This window comes from Dermacentor albipictus, chromosome 1 (genome assembly GCF_038994185.2).
Source record: "Dermacentor albipictus isolate Rhodes 1998 colony chromosome 1, USDA_Dalb.pri_finalv2, whole genome shotgun sequence".
In the NCBI taxonomy this organism is placed as follows: domain Eukaryota; kingdom Metazoa; phylum Arthropoda; class Arachnida; order Ixodida; family Ixodidae; genus Dermacentor; species Dermacentor albipictus.
In genome coordinates, this window is record NC_091821.1 from 377,375,160 (window position 1) to 377,395,058 (window position 19,899).

Genomic DNA, 19,899 nt, shown 5'->3' on the forward strand with positions numbered 1-19,899 from the left:
GAACAGTGAGGCGACGTTCATTTCCCATTGCTAACGTTGAACGTCACGAAGTGCTCAGTGAGTGAGGAGTTTCATTAACCATACTTCGGTATTAAGGTTTCCACTCGATCAGGGCAAGCCTGACGGATGACAATAGGCCGGCAGGCGACAGCGGGCGACAGCGCAGCGCATAGGCACGCGCTGCAGCCCTATCGGCATGTCAAAGAAGGCCAGTGAAAGCAAAGAGTGTGGGAGGCGTTCCTATATTACCGTGCATGACTGCTTGAGAATGCGCGACCAGCTGCGCCCCCGGTAATTGCTATTAACGAACGTTCCTGCTGCGCTGGAAGGCTGGAACTTCGCGGTGCACTGAGCCCCGCCATTGAACAGGAAGGAACAAAACCGAAGCGGGAGAGGGGGGGGGGGGGCATCCAGCCGCTTCTCAAAAGGCACGTTGAAGTGGAAGAAGTGGACAGCGGAATTTGACGCCAGTGGCTTCGCGAGGGAAAAACCAAGCGTTGCGCCGCCATAACGAGGCCGTTTAAGCCTATATATGCGATCGATGACACGCTCTTGCCTTGAATTGTGCTTGCAGTTATGTGTTGCTTGTTTGTTGCGCTCATGTCTCACTCGTGCAGTATTGGTTGCTGTGGTGTGCTGACATACAGTTTTCTTTCTCTTGTTTTCTTTAACAGAAGGAGCGTTTTATGGCCGGTCCTCGAGCCAACTTCCTGACAAAGGCTTTATCGGCGTCATCAGGGCCGAATGTTTGAATAATTGAAGAAACACTGGAAGAGAACGCCCATACGAAATATTGGTTCGTAGTCCCGCACTAGGTTTCGTGGCATTACCGTGCTGCGGTCAATGTGTCCCTCGAGGCCGTTTTACGCAGCCATGTGTCGACACGGCCTGTTGGCCCTCGACGAAAAAGAGGCAGCGCGGACGAAAGCTCATCGGGTTCAATCTTTCTACGGTACGTGTCTATCGCGTAGAATATACGGTTGAGGGAGCGGGTATTAGACTTCCTCGACGCACAGAAGAGCTATGTCAAAGAAAAGGTTGACGACCGGGAGCCACGAAATCAAATAAATAGACCTTACGTGGTCAGAAATCTATACGTGTATACCACGTCTAATATGGCATTACATTTGTATTACCGACTTCCGCAGTTAAGGGAACAAATAGAACTAATGGAGCTGCGTGAGGACAGAAAACAGAGTCATGGCTTTACCTTAAGTGCGACACCTGAATATGCTGAATTCACTCACAGAAAGTAAGCAATGGAAAAGCAAAATCAGGAAAGTTTTGTCACCAACGGCAAATACATACGCTCTTGTAGACAAATATAAAGTTCGTGTTATTGTCGTACTCCTTCACTCTCTGCACATTGTAATGATACGGAAGTGATGGTCGATAAGGATGTCAAGTCTGGTAACTTACACCAAATATCCTTCGACGGCGTGCGTTTGCAATTTTACAATTCACTTACGCCTTGACACGAATATCGAAGCCATTTCCGCTGTCTGAATTAGGCAGAATAAAAAGAACGAAGCGGGACGGAGAGCATTCGCATAAAACGTTCCCCATAAGCACCTTTGCAGAAATTTAATGATATATGCGTAAACTGTATTATCCCAAGGCGTTTATTGTGACAGGTGCCGGTAATTCGGTCAACAGCAAAAGCAACAACAATGGAGAGGGAGAGAGAGAAAAAGGAGGTGAACAAGAATGGCGAATATATATGTGTGAAAAGCTGAAAGTGACTCTAACTGAACGCCAGACCATACCAAGAGATGGGATGCAATATGCTGTGGCAAAGTTATTAGTTTCCACAATGTCCATGTCCCCAAGATGGATGGGGTATTTTACATACAACTGCTGGAGTAGCGAGCGAGATACTGGACCAATTGACTCATGGCGATGCGTCTGTCTCGGAAGAAGAGTCTCTGGTATATATATATATATATATATATATATATATATATATATATATATATATATATATATATATATATATATATATATATATATATATATATATATATATATATATATATATATATGTGTGTGTGTGTGTGTGTGTGTGTGTGTGTGTGTGTGTGTGTGAAGATCATAGAGATAGCCGATAAAAGGGATCGTATTATAGCAGTGACCGGAAACCGTGGCGGCAGATATGCGTTACGTGTCGCGAAAGAAATCCGGCTATTACTTTGCTGGTCGCGGACAGCTACATCCTAATGTTTCTTTTTTTTCTCTTTCTCTCTCCATCGTCTTCAAGATGGTAGCCAGTTTCGCTTTCTGTAGCGTGCAGTCGCTTTCGGTAGAACTGGCTTAATGACCTTAATACTAGTTTTTATAGCATTCCGCATTTCCTGGCAATTGCTGCTAGCTCCGGAAAAGGTGTTTTCTTTCTGTGTAACTAGTATTGCTTTGCGTTTCTTTTTTGCCATTGTTGTTGTTCTTGTTCTTGTTGTTGTTTTTGTTGTTGTTGTTTTCGTTGTTGTTGTTGTTGTTGTTGTTGTTGTTGTTGTTGTTGTTGTTGTTGTTGTTGTTGTTGTTGTTGTTGTTGTTGTTGTTGTTGTTGTTGTTGTTGCAGCTATCATGGCACAGCACACATACAAGTCGGTACTTCTCACTTACGATCTCTTTACGAGCAGAACTAACATTGCTGTGGGTTCCTCAATAATATGGATTCCCGATTGATCAATATTGGAGATAATAACATTGATTCGCTAGACCGGCGGAAATAGATCCGAAACACTTGCACATTTATGTGCATATGTTATTTGCCACGTGTACGTCATACTCACGTGTAAGTATCTTGTGTGATGCAGCCCGTTCTTGGCTGCTCTGTCTTTATGTGCGTATTATCTCAGCCGTGTTGTTTCCTCGCTTGTAGACTTCTGTGCGTGAGCGTAGATGCCCCCACTTTGAAGATTCGCGATGCGGGTGCATGAAGCTCGGCGTTAAAAGCAGGCACAGCGTTAAGAATGAAGTCAGCGGCACCGCTGTCACGGCAGATGAGGGAACATCTAGACAAGAATAGGCAAGCGGTGCTGTGGATGACGTCATCGGAACAGCTGGCTCAGTGCCAACTCGCACAGGTATAGCGCGGCACGGAGCGGATAACTACATTACCCGACATAACTATATAGGCGTTTGGAGAGGCGCGTAATCAGTTAGGTACCGGAACTTGGAGGGAACGGATCCTAGTGAAGAAGATGCGAAATAAAACAGTCATTTAATAATGTAACGTAATTGTGCGGTATCGAAGTGGGCTAAAGATAAGATAAACAATTAGACAAGCAATAAAATAAACAAGGAGTTAAACAATAGGAGAATAATTACATAAAAGATGACTGCAGGAATGAGAGAAAGTACGCTCACGCGAAATACGGATTCCCTTCGTAGAACGAGGGTCGCTTTCTTTCCCTGCTCGGAGAACATCGCGGCCTCGTGTGCCTGTTTGGAACTCAGCGTAGTGTGTGGTGCAGCTTGTCCTTGTCCATGTGTATCTATATGCTGCAGTGTGTACCATGCTATATATGGTGTTGCTCCGCTGAGGACGAGATCACGGGTTCGACTCCCGGCCGCTGCAGCCGCATACAGACAAAGGCGTAATGCAAAAAAGTTCGCGCGCCGTACTTTGGTTGCACATTAAAGAACCCCAGGTGGTCAGAGTTAAACCTGCGCCCTCCTCTACAGCTTCCCCTAAAAACCCGCTGCGCCGTCTCGGGTTGTCGTACGCCACAACGTCACATTTTTGTTTTGTATTTTTTTTCCTTTTTTTTCATTTTCGAATATGCAACTGATAAATTATTAGGCATGTCACATATTTCATCAGAGCCGAATAATCAATGTAAAGCAGTATTAATTTTTCCGCCGATGATGTTGTAGAACTGGGCGAAAGCTAGTGCAAACTACAGCAGTGTGTAGTTACAAAATGGCTAGAGCATGGTCTTGAGGTGCGCAAAAGTAGCTGCCGTGGTTTCGATGAAACGCGAAATAAATTTGCCGAGCCTACGAGGGACCTGGCAAGTATGCACAGGGATGAAAATTTCTTGAAATATTATTTTATTTGACACCAAGCCTACCACCGTTTCCGCGTGAATGCAATGAAGCCGTTGTAAAGCGACGTTGTAAAAAAGCCAGTGATTACTACGGCGTACACTCACAATCAGAAATTTATGAAGACTGACGTCCTTACGCCTCTACGCATTTGTTCTGTCCACTTGTCACATTTACATTCTTTTTTTTTTGTGACCGGCTGTGCGGGTTTCAAACCAGCCCATGCATCTTAATCTGTGTTGAGCTGTACGGGAATACATCTTAATTAGCGACTGATCAAATTTTCTAAGCAAACCATGGCGCTTTTTCTAAAGTATTAATTAAGTTAGTTTCATATACATGAAATTAATACATGGTTGCCACCGGCCGCAAATAAGTTTACATGAATATACAATTACATGAATATACAACCATACAATACTTCACTATACAGCTCGCCCTCAACGAGTATGAAAAAAAAAGAAAGCTCTGAAGGAAGCGGCGTGACCATAGGTTGCATTTAAGGTGAGGGATGCAACATCACCGATGCGCTTTTGTTTCTTGCATGTTGGCACTTTCGGCAGATGCCGGAAAAGATGATTTTAGGACGGTGGTTACACAATACGGCTGCATCGACGGCGTCGTATTTTCCATTCTTTTCAATGGGCTTCTGATTGATGGCACAGACGCTGTCAATGCTATAGGCTTTCTTTAATCCTTGCGCCTGCCTTTATTGCACCTTTTGATTCATTTTGCTTCGCGCATGGTAACAAACAAGAACCATGGTTTCTTAAACCTTGTTACCATTTCTCATCTGTTTAATTCTTAGGCTTACAGTGTCTTTGTATTGTGTAACTAACCAAATAATTGCACCATGAGGAAATCTTCCACGTAAATGTCGCCATACCTAACGGTGGAGCTTTCGAAGATTTTATAAAGTATCTTATCCTTGCTGTGTAAGCAGCTTAATATGAAACTTTAGTGTTCTCACATGTGGAAGATACTCACCGCCACTGACTTCGCATGTGAGCATCAGTGATTCGCCTTCTCGATAAGGACCGGCCACTCTTCCAACCTTGTTGCCAAACCTGTCTCTGATGACGGGCGTCTCCGGAGGTACTGCAGAAAAGATATATACGCAAGTAATGAAGACAGTCAAGGAAAAAAAAAGAGTGCAGCAAGGAAGCACAAGCTAAATAAGTTATTTCATACTTACGAGACATCTAAGTACTCTCAATCTCATTGTTTTACCATGTTTCGTTGTCGATTAACATTGCAGCGAAAACGTTTGTTTTATGAAGCTCAAGTGCGCCTCGTAATGACTTGTAATAGGTGTTGGGTGGGTGCCTAACGGTTATTGAAACAGATAAAACGGCTGCACGCAGACTCATCAAGGTGTGGGAATTACGGAAAAACGAGGAAAAGTGGAACATACAATAGCGTGAGCCTCCCGGAAGCCTCGCGGAAGGGGATTAATAAGTTAAAGCTTTCGACAACCGGTGAAAGCTTTGCGTTTAATCACTAAACATAGTGATTAAAGCCCGATACTTTTTAGCACATGGCTACCGGCGCTTTCCGCACCCCCAATGGGCACTGCGGGCACCGAGCTGATGCATTTTGTTACATGATCAGCGCGAGATCGTTTGGAATGCATTGCAATTGTATCTGGCCTTCCAGCGACCACCCAGCCCTGACCGTGCGGTGCAAGAGTACCGGCTGGCGTGCGGCCCAATTGTCGCATTTGAACCGCTCAGCATTCTGCAAGCAGTGGATATTTATTTTTGCTGCATCTGACGGACCTGTTTTCTTGACGTCGTTCACAAAACGTTTTCCATACTTGTATACGTAGCCCCTCTTGGCCAGAAGATGCATATATTTGAGTTTTTTTGTTTCACAATATGCCTTGAAACTGTAGCGTTGATGTTTCCCGTTATTTTTCCGCCGTTATTTTGCAGTCTGCGCAACGATATTCCTGTACATTTCGGGAGTTTGTTACAAACTTAGTAGTGTATGACACGGCCAATGACCATTCACCTGCCATCACGCTCAAATAAATTACAATGGTTGCTTTCCTCTACGGGCTCTTTTATGAACTTATGCAGTAAAAGAAATAAATCGGTTCACATTCCGTTATGTTTGCGTAAACAACCACGTGCACATGAAGGCTTTGCTCACCACCGACGAGAAGCATAACGGAGAAAGAAAACAAATGTAAAGCGGCACGGCGTTATTACACAACATTTTATCTCAGTGCCGAAACTTAAAGCTGTGGCTGCTGCAGTTAAATTTTGAAAGACTGTTTAAGAAAAACGCGCGTAAGTACAGTACTGGTGGCATGAATGCGGAATGCATCGGCATATGCAAGATAGAGGGCAAATTAGGTGTTCGAAGAGAAATCACACTACTGGAATAATGTTGCAATTCTATTCAAACTCTTTTCCGTTTCGGGAATGTTATTGTCCCGGCCACGTCCCTTCTTAGAGAGAGACAAAAGGGGAGGAAAGACAGGGAGGTTAGCTAGTGTAAGTCTACCCGTCTACGTTATCACTTGAATCGGTTAGCTCTGAGCTGCGCAATAATGGAATATATATGAGGCAAAAATTATATTTGTAAAACACTCGCCAAAGTTTTTAGTGGCCTTTAAGTACCTACATGAATCGCGCAACAGTTTTCTTGAGTCGCCGAGGTGATGGCGTCTGATAAAGATGTTGAAGAGACGCTCGCAAGCCATGTAGTGGGCACGTAGCCACACAAAAGCCGAGCTGCAAAATAAGCATTGCAGACTACATAGAATACACTCCTGCGTGCAGCGGCATGTTTCGTAGGCTTATTGAAGCATTGTTAGTGTGCTACGAAACTTACATTACATTTCCTTTCATTTTCTCTCCTAATTTATCTTACAGCTATACTGTAGCAGTTTAGCCAGTGATTTTCCCAAGTTTGGAGATGAATACTCATAGATAATTCCTGAAAATGCAGTTGGGAAACACCATATGCAGCCAGAAAGCCATCGATGCAGAATCCTGTCTTTTGTTGCATTTAAAATTGCACACTGTTATGAGAACGACTGAAGTCGCCGTACCCTCTCCGACTTGAATATTTGATTCTCCGTATCGTCCGCAGCAAAGGGAATTGACGCAACAATGACGAAAGGCCGAAATCTGGAAAATGAAGTATGTTTTAAATGTACCAGAGCCCAATGAGAGCATGACCTTTCCGTAAAACTGGGCAAACTTGCGCCCCCCCCCCCCCCGTCCCTTCGTCCGTTACAAATATAATAACCCAACTTATCCCCATTTAGACGTATCACAGCAGGATGACGTTCTTGCTAAGCTTTGGTATATGTACGCCTGAACGTTCCTGAGTTCCATATTTTTTTCCAGCCCATGCAGCAAAGTGCCCACGAGGAAAGACGAAGAAAAATTGCTGTGCCTCTAGTGAATTAACACCATCATTGCTTTTCGCGAGCATAGGGCTGCCGCTGAGAACACGGGAAACAATTTACAGGCGCCGAAGCCCGTTTATCGCTAGCACACCCAGCTCAACGACCAGTGGTGTTCCCCGATGGGACATGATCAGACCTTCTTTTGCAGTAATGAGGCGTGGAGAATTGTTTTGCAATGAGATAGTGTGCCTGTGCATTTCTACACTTTATTTTGTCACGAAAGCGCTTTTAATCGACGATCTTCCGTTCAAACGTATCTTTCCAAGTTTTAGCCTTTGTTGCAACGTCGTTATTAAAGGAACCACCTGCGCTTCGCATTTCATATTTTCAAATTATTTTTGCACTTTGTAGTCCGAACCTTTTGTGATCACTAGGCGTACACTTGAAGCAAGGAAACACTGCAATTTGCGGCGTATGTTGGCCGCTGCTTGATTGACGTCTCGCGCAAGAACAGTTCTTATTTGACACTCTTCTTGTGAAACGGCCGTAAAAACTGTTTCAGTTAAGTCATTTCATTCATATATATATATTGCTGACTATGTAGGCAGTATATTCAGTGGTTATGAACAAAAAAAAAATGGCTGTGGCTTAGGTAAGGTTAAGCCCAGGATGCGAAGCATACTAGCCTTTATTTTAGTTGTTGAACCACTGTTTAGCCTGGTGAACTGCTGTTGCTTGGCTATATTTGGTTCGGCTAGACGAAGAAACAACTCATGCATTACTTCTTCGCCTTCAAGAGTGGAACGCGACAGCGTTCCCGTCGACCCGCCAAGGGGTGTAAGACAATGGGCTACAGGGCAGCGACTACGCGCCCCGCATTGGACGCGGTGAGCGTCGAGCAAAGCAGCGTTCGGCGCGGCAACGAAATGTGCGCCTGAGCAATAGACGCACGCCTTAGAAACAGCGCGTTTCTAAGGCAACACCGCATTCACTAGAGGCGCTTTTGTACCGCTTTGAAGCGTTGTACTCGTGGCTCAGTGGTAGCGTCTCCGTCCCACACTCCGGAGACCCTGGTTCGATTCCCACCCAGCCCGTCTTGCAAGAGTTGAGCCAAAGCCACTTCTCCTCTGTCGTGACGTCACGGTGTCACGTGATTTCATGGTCACCGCCGCGCCTGAGGAGCTGGGTTGAGCCCTCGTAATATGCTTCGCATAATAAACACCCCCACATACGCGAACACGCACACACAGACACACACACACACGCCCACACATACAAACGCACACGCACGCACACGCGAAGATACAGATCCCGTTTGCTAAAATCAAAACACCTTTTGAAGTGCTGCCTCAGTGAAACGCGCCAAAGAAATAATATAATTCAAGAAGACTCAGTACTCTATTTTTCCATCGATTGTTTTGTTCTCCAGATTTCCCAAATGAAGAAAAAAATTATATGTGGCTCTGTTATCGCAAACACCAGAGACCAGAGGAGCTGGGGAAGGCCAGTAAAGTAGTGCCAAGCCGAACACAAGACACACGCGAGCGCCGGCAACGCGTCCTTACGGCGTCCGCGAAAGGCGTCTCCTACGACTTCCGCGATTCGCGTGGGCAACGCCGTAGTAGACCCCGCGGTTCTCTCTAATGTGCGGCGAGCCAAGAGGACATCGAACCCTAGCAGCCGCCAGAGAAGAATGTCCCTACTTTCTCGCCTGACCCTCCTGCCTCGCGCGCCACAGGAGAGGGCACTGTTACGACTTTGCACCGCTGCGACCACTATTACGACTTTGAGGCGGTCCCATAGCGCTCGTCACCCGTTTCGTGACAGAGCGTTGGTAGCGAAGACTCCGAGTCAGGCGTCGGTGAGAATAACGAAAGGGATTTTATACACTATATACAGGTCATTATACAGGACAAGATTGGATCGGCACGGGGGCTGAGAGCTCACAGCAAACGCGACTGTTCCCGCACGGCGACGTCCGGCGAGACTGCAATGCGTGACACATCTCACTCCACTCGAGAGCGGCACTGGGCTCCCGATGGGTCGGTCGATCCGGTTTTCCAGGCGGCGGCGTCGGGGCTTATAATCCCCCGAGAAACCATTAATTGTCACTCAAACGGCCCAATACAAAGCCAGCACTCGACGGTCGTCCGAGAGGTCCAACCAGCGACCGCGCTGGCCACCCGGTTTAAAGTTGCCGCGCGGGGTGACCTCCAGGCAAAAGGAGGTACGGCGCCGGGCTGTCTAGCACTTGGTTGCACGTTTGGACATGTCGCTCGCCGATGCTTCTCCGCAGGACACCGCTGCCTGACGGCTCAGCATCTTGACTTGTCAAGGGAAAATAAGGGCGCTGTCCCTTCGGCGCAGCCCCGGGTTTGTCCAAAGGGCGCTCACAGGATAAATTCTGCATCTTGTAGATTCGGAATCCGGGCTGGTGGTAATGGCACAACAGCACGCATCCGGGCCGCGTTCCTCGCTCGCGTGCGCGCCGCTCCTTCTCCCCCGCTACGCTCCACCCCACCTTGCGGCGTCGCTATGTTGCACGATGCTCTTTTTATACTCTGCTTTCACTCTCTATCAGCTGTCTCTCCCCCAGCTCGGTGAAGCTGCGAACGTCAAGAGAAACCGAGCGATGTTCTAATAGCTCCACTGTAAAAATGTAGCGCTGTCTGAGCGTCAGTTTCATCTAGTCGAAAAATTTTTCACAATGCTTTATTGCTCTTCTCTGCTGACCTTTGCGTTCGCTCCCTCAAAGTAACATGGGGCGAGATCGCCAGGTGCGGCTGATGACTTGGCGCGGCCGAGGCCAATCACATGAGTCAAAACTGAACGCTAACTGAACGCGCAATTCGACCAACGATCTCCGATATTGCCCATGGTCTGCTCGACTGCGTCAGAGGCTACAAAGGGAGAGAGAGAGAGAGAGCCTACGGACATAGAAGCCTTCCCGGGAGGTGCCCTTTCATTCAACAGTTCACGACCTATTTGAGTGTCTCGGAAAACCGATGTGAATCATTTAGAATTAACACTTTGATACTTGATGCTTCTGAAAGTATTCGTATACATAATGAAGGATGCGGATGAAGTCAGAAAAGTTGAAAGTGATAAGTGAACAAGAAAAAATAAAGATACATCGACCGCGCAACTGCTGCTCTGCGAATCTTCAGTAGTGGTGGTGCTCGCCCGCGGAAACAAATGGCACAGCATATCTGTTCAGGTATACGGAAAATACGTACAGTCATTCAGAAATGTTTACGGGACACTGTATTTGCGAGAAGCTGAACTGTCACGATAACCTGGGCGCATAGCCTCGATTTTATTGTTTTAATGGGTTGTAGCCATTACGACGTACGAAGTGGGAATGAATAGAAGCGTACTGCCTTAACTGAGTATAACGTCATATTTGCCGTGGAACCCGTGTCCCATGAATTTTTCACCTTATGTTGTCTTTTTAATGGTATACGAAAAGACGATACCGTTCCTATGTAACAAATTAATTTAGAAGCGAAGACATGTGGCCGTTTGATTAACTGCTGGAAAGGCTACGTTCCGAAATATTTTGCGAGCACAGAAATATTCATGTCTACGACCTTATGACCCACTCGTGGCAATATAATGTACTGCAAGTGTCGAAATATACTGATCATCTTGCATTCCTAATTGAATCGATTACACATGCTTCCGGGAGAGTAAGTTAATGTAACTAAGTTTTTATGATCCATTCAGCGAGAGCGGTATTCTGGCTCCCCTCTCTCTCTCTCTTCTATAGGGAGCAAATGCTGCTGTTAAATCGGCGTGTTGTAGTTGAGGGTTGGACGACAGCTGGCTTTGTCAGGAATGAGTGCAAGAAGCAGCCCAATGAATGAGCACCAACATTTCGGTAAATCAACTTGGTTACCAAATACAGGCCAGCTGACCAACATTATTACCACTCTAGAAGGCCGACTGTGCTGCAGTTCGATACTTAATCGGATGCCGTTATACCAACGTAGTGGCAACACGGGAAACCTAACGATAATAAACGTGGCTATCTTACGCGCGTCGACACCTGCCATGTGCCTCTCGTTCTTCCACGGGGTATAGTTTGCTCCGACAACGGCAGCTGCGATGCAAAGTAAAGGCGAACGTGCTTCTTATTTCGCAAAGTAAAGCTGAGACCTCGTCGACGATCAGCTTTGCGGCATTCTTCGTCGACGTTCCCTTTCTGTCATGGCGGGGAAACGCGGAAGTGGCTGCTTTTTCTTGCATTAGCCCGATTACCTCCGCCCCGCCGAGCACACGCGGAGAGCGCAGCCAGACAACAGTTCTCTAAGGCACATACGTCAGCGCTTATCAAAGCACCGTGCGAAAAGACAGTGCAGCGTGCGAACAGCAAGCAGCCCGGTGCCTTGCACTGCTATTTTCTTACCCTTTATTGTGGGTCCACTGAGGGCGAAGCGCGCAGCGCAAGCCTGCGAGACATTGGCCATCGATTCTTATCGCCAGCCGGCTGCTATTCCATTTCTTCTTCTTTTTTTCTCTCTCTTCCTGGTGCCGACTTTCGCTCTCCGCTGTTCTTTCTGTGTCCGTTCCTTCTCCAGTGTTTAGTTTCTCCTTCTTGTTCTCCTCCAGTTGGAGAAAAAGCCGGCTGATGGTTTTCGTCGTGTGTGTGCCCGCAGGTAGATTTCCGGACCACGCTTTCGAGCCACAAGACAAGTTTCTTGAGCGAAAGCTACAGAAAAGGCCGTCGCCTGCCGTCTATGTCGGGCGCTTTTAGCTCGTCGGTGAAGTTACTTATAGCGGCTTTATTGAACATTATTCTCGAGGCTACATAATGTCAAATATTGATTATTATACTATATGTTGATATTATAGCAGAATATGTGCCAAACAACACCATTGAGGTGAGTCAGTGGTGGGTGTACTTAAAATCGGCGCATGAAGAAAGCTAAAGGAACAGGAAAGTGTACTAGCAATGAAATTGCTAAAATGAATCAATGTAGTAAACGCCCACTTTGCAAATTATTTATTTCATTGATCGCACTTTAACTCGCCTTCCAGCTTCTCTTGTGCAAAGTAACAAACTAGAACGCACTAGCTCAGGTCAACCTCTCTGTCCTTCCTGTCAATAAATTCTATTCTATTATTCAATTTCAATACTTACAAAAAACAACAGCGAGTTGTCGTTATCTTTGAAGCTATTTCCGAGTCATTATGAGTTTATCGGGATAAACAAGAAAGGGATTAATATACTATAGCTTACCGCGAAGATGCCTGTTATCTCGGAAATGGTGCAGCCGCTATTAACAATTACGTACCTCGGGTTTTTCTGAGCAAGTGTTCCGCGTGAAGAACCCCGAATCGATGCATCCGACTTCATCCCATCCCCCCCCCATGTATGCCTGCAAATTTACTAGATTTTCTCGCATGGACTGATTCCTTTAGAATTTCCAACTTACTTTTTTTTTTAAACTTAAAGGTTTGACACAAATGTGACACAAGTACTGGGTATATCCAGCGGTTTCAACTTAAGCTTTGTAAGATTCTCTTCAACTGTACGTACATTCAGCGTTTGATATGAACACAACTTGAGCTATGACATTTGCGTCTTACGCATACACTAAATTTCGTTTTGCACAGTGGACGTCAACTTTTTAACGTAATGCGGGCGCAGATGGGACGCTTCTCCTGATTTGTTTGTTTGTTCACGTGCTTGTTTTTGTGGCCCTTGTTTTGTTTACACATATTTTTTCACTTAAATTTGGCATGTTTGTTTGTTTGTTTGTTTGTTTGTTTGTTTGTTTGTTTGCTTGTTTGTTTGTGTGTTTGTTGAAAAAGATGCTGCCATTTGTCTGCAATCATTGAACAACAACGACGTCCTGGCTTAGGGGCACAAGTCAATTAATGCCTGATCCGTGACTTCGTGTGACATTCTGTGTCGCATCCAGCCACCGTCGTCGAACGGTTCGTGCGGTGCGAGCGCATCAGTCACACGCGCAGCACGGATCGCACATGGTCTCGATGGGAATGAGCTTTTCCTGAGAATGTTCAACAGAGAATTTCATGCTCTGCTCGTCACTGCATGCCTGCAGCCGATGCTGGCATCCTGTATGCACTGCGTGCCTCTCACTCAGAATATGCGTTTTCGTTGCGCAAGAGGAACCCGCCGTGGTTGCTCAGTGGCTATGGTGATGGGCCGCTGAGCACGAGGTCACGGGATCGAATCCCGGGCACGGTGGCCGCATTTCGGTGGGGGCGAAAAACACCCGTGTACTCAGGTTTAGGTGCACGTTAAAGAACCCCAGGTAGTCGAAATTTCCGGAGTCCTACACTACGGCGTACCTCATAATCACACGGTGGTTTCTGCACGTGAAACTCCATAATCTAATTTTTACTTTTTTTTCCTCAAGAGCAGCCTGAACCACACCGCCGTCTCTCGTAATACAGAAAACGAGGGACAGCAGAGGTAGAGAAGTTGTGGCAATTAGGCCAATCTTTCGAAAGCGTTAGTAATTATTGCTGTCGCGCCCATGCTGCAGCATTGCAGAGTTTGCTGCAACATCTCTTCAAGCTTTTTATTTTGAATAGTTCTTGCAGGTGGAACCTTACACATTGTTTAAGGGAAAAAAAGTAACAGATGGAGGAAAATTAGATGCTTATGGGTGCAAAAAGGCCCGCTGATAATTTAGAGGATGGCATTAAATGCGTGCGCTTGGCGCTAGTGCAGCCTAATGTCGAAGGCATCGACGGAAAAGTAATTGTACAGACAACGAAGTAATTTAGACGAACAGAAGAGCTAACTACACTTGTGTGTAGATGGATGGCAACAATTAGAGTGAGAAGAAGAAGAAAAGGCTTATTCGAAGAGCAACCCGTGCTAAAACGCGGTGCCAGCTTATGATATGCCAAGGCGAGTGTCAGATCGCAGGCATAGGAGAGATATAGACATTTAGACAGGGTAACCATTACCATAACCATAATCATTACCATAACCATTAGACGGGGTGCCATTACCAATATGAATTATTGACGCTGGCAAGGAAAGCAGACATGTCTCTTTTAATCACAAAATACTTTAATACCATCAACTTTTATGCTGACTCAAGCAAAAAAAAAAATCTTTAGAATCTTGATATATGCGCTCATCGCCAAATTTTGAATTGTGAAAAGCTGCCTGCTCTGGATGTTGCATTCACATAATGAAAAGAAGATAGGCGGAGGGCTGCTCCGCTGGTGCCAAAAGCTGCTAAGTCTTGTTATCATTGTTCGATGTTACTTCCACGCACTACTCACGCCTGACCAGAATTACATGAAGTGAATTACATTTTGTGATTATACTTTTACTTTTCCATTCTATATAGCCTTCGGCACTGGTTCGCATGAAACCGCCCAACTGCTGATGCCTTTATCAGTCAGATGAGACGGATGTAATTAAACAAATAGGAGCGGAGCAAAACGAGATATTTTGAAAAATCCTGTTCTGCATTCAAAGTATGGTATCTGGCTACAATTATTTGTTCTGTATAATCCGTGATGGTGACAAGTTTTTGTAAACTAATTATATTGCTGACCTGCAATAAAAAGAACCTTACCAGAACGTGCGAGGAAATGCATAAACAGGCCACAGCGTTACAAAAGGCATCACGTAAAACCCTTAACATATACATCGGAAGATAAATAGCAGTTGTGGGGCCAATACGTACAAAAGAGGCTACCCGTAAGTTTGAACAACAAACACTAATTCGAAAGTAAACAATGAATCACCTAGATGGCTTTCATTACAGTATAAAAAGATCCCTTGGGTATTCAGTAACACGTCCTTACTGAAATTCACTATATAGGCCTTCATTAATTTTAAGGGAATTGATATCATATCTTTGTCTGAACAGATAGAATATCATTGTGTGATTTATTTTAATTTTATTTAGTGTTCTTCCACTAACTCCATTAATTGACTTGTGTTATACTGCAGAAACTGCAGGACGTGCCGTTTTCTTACTGATCTTAAAATTGTTTTTTCTGTATAGTGACTGTCTCAGCACGCTTTGAAAATGTGCTTTCATTTGTTTTCGGAACATTTATTTTAATATTGCCTCGCATTAACCTTTGGTCACGGAACAGCTTTATATTTGTGGAGATGCCAGCGACGAAATAGTTGCAAAAATTTCCAATTTCAGCCAAATAAGTCACTCGCACTCAGACTGAACAGCGACAGAAATCGTGAGCCAGTCAAATAAGTTTTGCACGCCAATATTGGAACAATAAGTAGATAGTGAAACGACTACAAATGAAAGGCGTATAAAAAGATCAACTGTGTACGCAATCTGTTAGTCAAGATCGATATCACGCAGTAGAAAAGCTCAAGACGCGTGTGGTTGTTTCTCGGCAGGATTAAGCAGGGTAAACTAGAGTGAAGAAAATAGATCTTGAAGGTCGATAGTCGACGAAGTTTGCCTCATCCGCGTGCTAATGATCGATCGCAAAACGGCGTCTAATAATCGATGCCGTAGCCTCAGGGTTGTGTGAACTGGCAAACGGTCCTGAGGATAACGTACATCCACCCAGCCCGGTGTACCTGCGCATCGAAGTTCATGTCGTCTGGAAATAGGGCCTCAGTGGGCCATCGCTTCGTGGTGAGTGGGCCAGATGCTCGTTTCATTCAGTTTCTCTCAATTCTAAATTGCTGTACTTCGTTCACTTTCGTCATGGTGATCTGTTGTATTGTCCTTCCTTTCCTCTAACCTTCCACTTTTGATATTTTTGTGCTTGTATTGCTTCTTCCGGTATTCTGCAGGGCACTCTAATTGTACACCATTGTAACACATCGCAAAACCACACAAAAGGAAGACATAAGTCATCTTCCCCAATGGGTCAAAAACATCCATGGCATCCACGCCTCTAAAGCGTATGTTTTAACATTTACCACGTTATTCCAAAATTGAGGTCTCGAATTTAGCTCCGGAGACGCTCGTTCCCGAGCAAAGAAAATTGTGATCCCTGCAAAGTTTTGTGACACAAGGATTACCTCACCCGCGTTCAACGTCAACACAAAAGCTTGTCGTTTTTTCTCGTTTACTCTTTCAACCAATGGACATTGTTTTATTCAACGCTCAGCCAAGCGTGATCGACCTGAATTTCCGCGCACATGACATGACGGGGTGGTGGCCCGGGTGATGGCAAAAAGAAAACAGAAGTGCAGCTGCTTCCGGGTTTAAGCATTGTTCTAGCAGCCTAATCCAAACAATGACGGCACGCTGTCGTTTTCTAGGTGCTCATGGAAACAAATTTATTTTATTATTTATTTATTTGCACATGCTGCAGCCCAATTGGGCTATCGCAGGAGTGGGTTTGTGCATTGCATATAACCAAAACATTATTCTGCACAAATCAACTTCGACACCACAGGAATCATGATAACTTCAAAAGAAAAGATACAATGAGTAATAACAAAAACAACATGAATCAAATTAACTTATACAAAAATTCCTCTGAAGGGAGTGACCTAGTTTCACATGGTAGTAAGCTCCATGTTTTCAATTGCACGAGGAAAGAAGCTATTCTTAAATAGGTTAGTACGGGGTTGAAATGGTGCAGGGTTAAGTTTGTGGCTATTCCTAGAAGGTTTCAATTTATCAGGCGACATATAGTTGTTCTTTAATGAGTAGCGTGGGGTGTTAATGAGATCATGCAACGCTTTAAGTCATTCACGATCACGCCACTCGGACAGAAGTTGTAGACCTAGTGCAACAAGGTGAGATGAGGGTGAGAAGATCCGGGCATAGCAGTGGTATATGAAACGGATTGCTTTCTGTTGAAATGATTCGAGGGTGTTGATATCACATAGTTTGTAAAGATTCCCGATGGGGCAACCATATTCGAGAATGGGTCGGACCAGCGATCTATATAATGGCAAATTTGTTTCACGCAGAGCTTTGCGCAACGTACGATTTAGATAGCCTATTTTCTCTAGTTCTTCGTCGAATGTGTATTTAATCTGCCTTGACCACGACATGTTAGGTGTGAAGATGAGGCCAAGGTACTTGTATTCAGACAACCGTTCAAAGGAAGAGCCAGTAAACGAATAGTTAAACAAAGAAACAGAAGTGCGTTTACTAAAAGATAAAGTGACTGTTCTTACAAAGTTTGTACTCATTTGCAATTTGTCGCACCACCTTCAAACAAAATTGTGTAAAAGAATCGTTAAGTGAAAGGCGGTCAGCATTCTTGTTAATTATGCTACACAGCACACAGTCATCAGCATAAAGACGGATTTTTGCGGACATATGACTCGGCAAATCATTGATGTATAATAAAAACCAAAGTGGCACCAACACCTAACGTAGGGGAACTCCGGACGTCACATTTACTGCAGAGGAGTTTGAGGAATTAAGTGAAACATACTGGGAATGATTATGTAAAAAACTAGCGATCCACTCAACTAAGGAAGATTTATTAAGTATAATGCGAAGCTTATGGAGAAGTTCTGAGTGAGTGTCAGTATCGAACGCCTTGGAAAAATTTATGAAAATAGCGTCTATACGATTTACAGTGTCGAGAGCGTGGGAAATGTCATGCCAGAATTCTATGAGTTGAATTATTGTACTAAACCCGCGATGAAAATTATGCTGGCCATCACTCAAAATGTTATTATTTTCAAGAAACTCCATAATATGTTTAAAGATTATATGTTCAAGAAGTTTACACGATTGTGACGTTAAGGAAATTGGACAATATCTTTATCTTGTCTGTTTGTTGCCGGATTTAAGCAAAGGAAGAATTTTTCACCAATTTCAAAACTAAGGGCACTGTCGAAGTAGATAAAGACTTTTGAAAAATTACAGCCAAATATCGACTACTCTAAGAACAATATCTAACAAGAAAAGCGTTGTTAATGCCATCAGGGCCACAGGAGGTTTTAATTTCTAAGCGCAAAATTAGATTCAAAACACCTTCGAGAGACGCGGTAATATCGCCAATTGAATAATGTGAGGCATGAATGAAGGTAGGTAAGTCGAAGTTATAAGTTGTGAAAACCGATTTAAAATATTTAATGAATGTGGTAGCGATAATTAATGGATCATTGGAAGGGACATTTATAACGAGTATATTTGTGGAGGCTGAGCTCGGTAAGAGTGAAGCCCAAAATTTTCTAGGGTTACATTTCATTAGATCTTGTAACGTAACCCTAGAGTAGAAGTCCTTTGATGAAATAATTTTGAGACGAAGTTCCGCCTTGGCTGTGATAAATTCGCCTATTTCAAGGGGATCACTTTTCGTTTTAAACGCCTTAACCTAGTAACGCGACGGGACAAGTGAAGTATCTCACGCGATATACAGGGAAGATTAGGATTTTTCTTTTTTGTTTTCACAGGGACGAAGCGTTGGATGCAGCTTGCCACAATCTTTCATTTATGTATAATGGCACGCTGTGACTTGTAAATCTATGTATTAGCTATACAGTGCTGCTTTATGTAAGCAATGATGGGTTTTGTGCCATATTTGTACCCCACCCCTGCAACGGCCCAATCGGCCAATGGTACCTGTAAATAAAAAATAAAAAAGAAGGAACCAAGAAGTTGACGTCATGGGATCCACTGAGACGTTCAATATAATCAAAATAATCACATAAAAGATCAATAATAGATGCATCATCGGCGTGTGAAAAATCAGGGAAAGCAGAATAAACCGAAGGAGTAATGCGAACCGGAACGGAAATATATACGAGAATGGCGAGAAATACCTTGGTAATTGCTGTTGTCTTACCGCGGTTACGGCCGCACAAACCCCGCAGCGTTCGTTGCGTTTAAAGCTTCAACGCAGTTCATTGGCTGGGCCCAGCCCTTAAAAGCTTAATATATGATTCGTTTTCATAAACATAGTGCTGAATATGATAATGGAGCAAAGAGAGACAAACGGATTGATGATGCGACAAGGCGCAAGAGGCAAGGGGGGAAGTAAGTAGGTGGGTGGTTCTCCAAAGCGGGCCGCTGGCGCTATCACCCAAGGCTTCGGTAAAACGACTGTTCTTGTTCCCCCATCGCCGCGCGAATAACGTCGGTTTGCCCATTCTCGATGACAATGCGAAGTCGTAAATGAGAAAATTGGCAAAGATGAATACAGCGAAAATAAAGTTACTATGAATTGCTATTACTACGCTAACGACGTCAGAGTACGCAAGACGAATATTGAAAAGAACACATTTTCTGAGCAACGAACCTGCATACAATTGTGGCCACCTGCGTGCGTGTGTTAAAGAACGTGGTGCTAACTAACACATATTTCGAATACTGAAATTCAAAGATGCGTCAGCGACGCGTGACGTGGGCTCACAATGATCGACAATCACCGAAGTAGGTTGACACTACTTCATGTTGTGCCAGCAACGGCCAGGGCTTCAGCGAGCATAAATTTTGCATAAGCGTCATCTTTCTTTTCGTGGGTGGCTCTTCCAAACAAGGTGAATGCAGCGAAGGCGAATTGTTAAGCGTTAGCTCCACTCTATAGCACCC

At 44.5% G+C, this 19,899-nt stretch overlaps 1 protein-coding gene across 1 annotated transcript in view; it reads right to left on the reverse strand.

The window, feature by feature from the left end:
* The window catches only part of LOC135901778 (neural cell adhesion molecule 1-like), a 159,070-nt gene that overhangs the window by 34,293 nt on the left and 104,878 nt on the right, over positions 1-19,899 (reverse strand). Inside the window, exon 3 of the mRNA XM_065431636.2 lies at positions 5,035-5,145. Within this exon, the coding sequence (XP_065287708.1) occupies positions 5,035-5,145 (111 nt within the window). The remainder of the gene's footprint in view (positions 1-5,034; positions 5,146-19,899) is intronic.